This window comes from Clupea harengus, chromosome 23 (assembly GCF_900700415.2).
Source record: "Clupea harengus chromosome 23, Ch_v2.0.2, whole genome shotgun sequence".
Lineage (NCBI taxonomy): Eukaryota > Metazoa > Chordata > Actinopteri > Clupeiformes > Clupeidae > Clupea > Clupea harengus.
In genome coordinates, this window is record NC_045174.1 from 23,520,582 (window position 1) to 23,525,581 (window position 5,000).

At 54.5% G+C, this 5,000-nt stretch overlaps 1 protein-coding gene across 1 annotated transcript in view; it reads left to right on the forward strand.

The window, feature by feature from the left end:
• LOC105901727 (caskin-1) overlaps nt 1-5,000 on the forward strand; it is a 25,851-nt gene that overhangs the window by 18,954 nt on the left and 1,897 nt on the right. The window contains 4 exon segments of the mRNA XM_042703189.1: nt 275-413; nt 972-2,474; nt 2,507-2,896; nt 2,898-3,026. Coding sequence (XP_042559123.1) covers nt 275-413; nt 972-2,474; nt 2,507-2,896; nt 2,898-3,026 — 2,161 coding nt within the window.

Below are 5,000 nucleotides of genomic sequence, written 5' to 3' on the forward strand. Positions count from 1 at the left end.
ACACAGAGTTAGTAAACACAACAGACTACTGGTTTAGTAAACAGAGTTAGTAAACACAACAGTACTCATCAATATTGTTGTCAGGGGACGGGTTCAATTGGATATGATGAAATTACCTCTCTCTTCCTCTTCCTCACTAGTCTGACCCCTGGGTGACCCCTCTCTTCCTCTCCGTCACTAGTCTGACCCCTGGGTGACCTCTCTCTTCCTCTCCGTCACTACTCTGACCCCTGGGTGACCCCTGAGTGACCCCTCTCCTCCTCTTCCTCCCTAGGCTGACCTGGGGGAGTGGTTGAGTGCCATCGGTCTGCCCCAGTACCACAAGAAGCTGTCGGAGAACGGCTACGACTCCATCACCATCGTCAGGGACCTCACCTGGGAGGACCTGCAGGAGATCGGCATCGACAAACTGGGTAAGACGCACACACACACACACACATGTACAAGTACATACACACACACACACACACACACATGTACACACACACACCACACACACAATACACACACACACACACACACACACACACACACCACACCACACACGGTACAAGTACACACACACACACACACACACACACGTACAAGTACACACACACACACACACCAAACACCAACAAACACACAAAAAAAAACAAAAAAAACACCACACACACACGTACAAGTACACACACACACACACACACGCGCGCGCGCGCAACACACACACACACACACACACACACACACCACACACAGACACAGACACATGTACACATGTATACACACACACACACACAGACACCAGACACAGACACATGTCATACCACAACACCACACACACACCACACAGACACACACACACACACACCACACCACACACACACACACACACACACACATGTACACACACACACGCATGTATACACACACACACACACACACACACACACACACACACAGCTGACAGTTGTTCCTGTCCTCTGTCTCAGGCCACCAGAAGAAGCTGATGTTGGCGGTGAAGAAGCTGTGTGACATCAACAGGTGTCAGCTTCAGGCGGAGCTGGCGGGGGGGGGGACGCTGAGGCGCAAGCACCCCCCCTCTCTGCACCTGCTGGCCATCGAGCCCTGCGAGGGGGGGGGCGGGGGGGCGGGGCTGGTCTCCGGGGGCGACATGCTCAGCTTCCAGGACAGCGAGCTGAGCGCCGAGCTGCAGAGCGCCATGAGCAGGCCTTACGGCGCGGGTCACCACGGCGACGACGCCGCCATCGTCATGGCAGCAGCAGCAGCAGCAGCAGCAGCGTCGGCGTCGCTGGGCCTCGGCCGCGCCTCGGGGGGGCTCTCGCACAGCGAGGAGAGTCTGGACGCGAGGTCGCGCGGGTCGGGTCGCTCCGCCGGGGGGGACACAACGCACCCCAGCCGCTCCCGAGAGAGCCTGTCCAGCTCCGAGGCAAGCAGCCCCGGCCGGGAGCGGAACCTTCCGGAAGGCCACAGCGCACACCCACACACCCCCACGCACACACACCCACACACCCCCACGCACACACACCCACACACCCCCACGCACACACACCCACACACCCCCACGCACACACACCCACACACCCCCACGCACACACACCCACACACCCCCACGCACACGTCGTCCGCCAAGGCCGCCCTCTCCAACAAGTACCCCGCGCCGCAGCCGCCCGCCAAGCCCAAAGCCCAGAGCGCCATCGCCATGGCGACGGGGATGCCCGGAGCGGCCCACCGGGGCTTCAGCTACCTGGCGGGGGGGCTGTCGGGCAGCGCCACGCTGGAGAGGGGGGGTCTGTCGCGGGGGGGTCGGTCTCAGAGCCTGACGCGCTACGCGCTGTCGGACGGGGAGCCGGACGACGACGACGACGAGGACTACTCTCCGTCGCCCCCTAGCTGCGCGGTGCCGTCCTACGCCACGCTGAGCCGACGCCCCGGCCGCCACCACGTGTCCCGCCTCCAGTCCGCCCCCGAGGGCTCGGGCCACGCCTCCAACTCCTCCAGCTCCGCCTCCTCGCCGGTGGGGCGCAGCCAATCGTTTGCCGTCCGCACGCGGCGCAAGGGTCCGCCCCCTCCGCCCCCCAAGCGCCTCAGCTCCGTCAGCAGCAGCGAAACCACGGAGACGGAGGCGTCATCGCCGTCGCCCGCCACCTCGCCCGAGAGCCTGGGAGGGGTTTCCATGGAGACAGGGCTCCCCGGGGGGGTGCGTGACGCGGTGGCTAACCTGGAGACGGCCAAAGCCATCGCCAGCGCAGCGGCCACACACACACAGGACACACACGCACGCACACACACCCCCACACACACACCCACACACACCCCCACACACACACATCTGCATCCCTCGCCTGACCCCTCCCAGCCCCCCCGCCGTCGGGCCCTCAGCCAGGGCCAATCCGGCGCCGCCCCCCCACAGGACGTCAGCCAATCAGAGCAGCGCGCGGCCAAGTCGGACTCGGAGGAGGAGGAGCTAAACGGCGTGGGGGGGGGCTGGAGGCCGGAGGTGGGGGGTCGGGGGGGTCGCCCCAGAACAGCTCCAGCGAGTGCATCCCGTTCGCCGAGGAGGGCAACCTCACCATCAAGCAGCGCCCCAAAGTGGGGGGGCCCCTACGCCCCGAGAGCACGGAGCCCAAGACCCCCGACCTCCTCCCCGACCCCCCCGACCCCCCCGAGTTCAACCTCAAGGAGTCCGACACCGTCAAGAGGAGGCACAAGCCCAAGGAGACCGTCGCTGCGGAGACCATCGCCATGGAGATGGCGGCGGCAGCGGCGGGCGGCGAGCGGAAGCGGGGGTCGAGTCCGAGGATGAGCGAGTCGGACGCGACGTCCAGCGACCTGGAGGTGACCTGGAGCGACTCGGAGGCTCCTCACACACACTCGCACACACACTCACAACACACACACACACACACACTCGCTGGCTCCGCCCGGCACGATGGGATCGCCAGGGAAACAGCCCCCCCCGCCCGTCAGGCCCAAACCCCCCCGCTCCCCCTCACCACGCCTCCAGAACAGCCCCACTCCCACAGGTACGACACACACACACACACACACACACACACACACACACACACACACACACACACACACACACACACACACACACACACACACACACACACACACACACACACACACACACACACACACACACACACACACACATACACACATACACACATACACACACATACGCACATACACACACACACACACACCTGCACCAGGGGTTTTCAAAGTGGGTGCCGCGGAATGTCCCAAGGCTTGATCATTTAATGACATTTAAAAAAAAAAAAAAAAACATAATATCAATTTCAACATTAATTTTATTGTAATTATATCAATTAAAATTTGCAGCACAAACAACAATAGGCTACAGTTTATTCAGGGCGTAACGTCAACAACAGTTCTTTCGTTGACTTTGTTCGTTATTCCGTATTGACGAACAAAGTCAATTGACGTTTAAAAGACTTAAAACACAGATTACCACACAGAGCGAACGTATGCTTTCTACCGTGCGTGTGTGTGAGAAGGCACAAAAGGCTAGTTTTTTAGTTGCCGAGTTGCTTGCTAAATCTAAAAAGCCACACACTTTAGCAGAGTCGCTCATATTACCAGCCTGCAAAAAACTGGTTGAGGCTATGCTAGGGCCAGATGCTGCAAAATAAATGGGAAAAAAAAACCTCTCTGATAACACGATCAAACGTCGCATTGATGATATGTCGGAGGACATGGAATCTGTACCGAGTAATAAACTACGGCTAATTAGGAAATTTGCGCTTCGAACTTTATATTGAAGGTTTGTTCCTGATATGTTTTGTTACTGCCAGCTAATTTCTCGATTATTACCAATACGTATTTTGGCTGTGATATAGTTGTGAGAGGGACAGACGTTGTCTGTTCATATTCTGTTCACTATTTATTCATTTGAATATAACCTCACTTTCTCAATGTAATGCCTATAATAAAAGCAGTTATAGCCTATTCAACATATCACAATAGGGCTGGGCGGTATGACGGTAAATACCGTGCAACGGTAGAAATGTGTCTACCGGGAGAGATTTGGCCATACCGTTTCAACCGCGGTATACTCTTATTTTGAAATCCAATCGATTTATTTTTAGATAATGACCTCCGAACTATACTTCATCCCTCTTATTATACAGTAACTCGCCAAAACAATAGACATTCCTCCAAAAATACCTCTTTAACGATTTTTTAGCCGTTTTGTGATTTCTGCTGAGAAATAAAATAGAACTCTAAAGTTTCAGGTGTTGCGTAGCAACCCATTACTTCCCGTTACGTTAAATGACCGGACTACTTGCGGAATGATATGAAAAATGGTCAGCGGTCATTACATTTTCGCAGCAGTGAAAATAAAGAAATTACAGACCTGCGAACGTTGGGGTGGCCCATTCAAATCAACGGAACTTTTTTGAACATTCTGAAGAGCCGTATAATACGATACCCAGTACAATTTTTAAGCACATAACCTGCAAGGACTGTCATGCCTACTTGTTGAGTAATCCTCGACTGTTGGGCAAGATTCAATACACTGAAAAATATGGACTGAAAAGTGTCTGGTGTAGGCATTTATTTTTCAGTATTTCAAAGTGAATGAGCTGTGACAGCACAAGAACAGTGAGCATCTAGCAGCGATTATCATATACATATGTCAACGGCGATTACGGCCAAACCAACGAGATTCTAAGTAATATGGAGACAAACTTTTTTTGGTACTCCACGTAGATCATAAACCCTTGAATATAAAAACGACTCAGTGAAATCGGTTGAGAAATGTAAACGCTATCTATAGTGCTTTTTATCCAGAAAAACTGCAGCTCCATCATTTACTTGCGTCTGTTTACAGACCAGTCATCACCTCGTCATCACATTAGCACGTCGCAGCAACGGGCTGAGGCGGTCAATGGAGCGTCTATGTATATATGTCTATGTGTAATGGCCAACTTCTTAATTTTTTTATTTTAATATGTGGCCATATA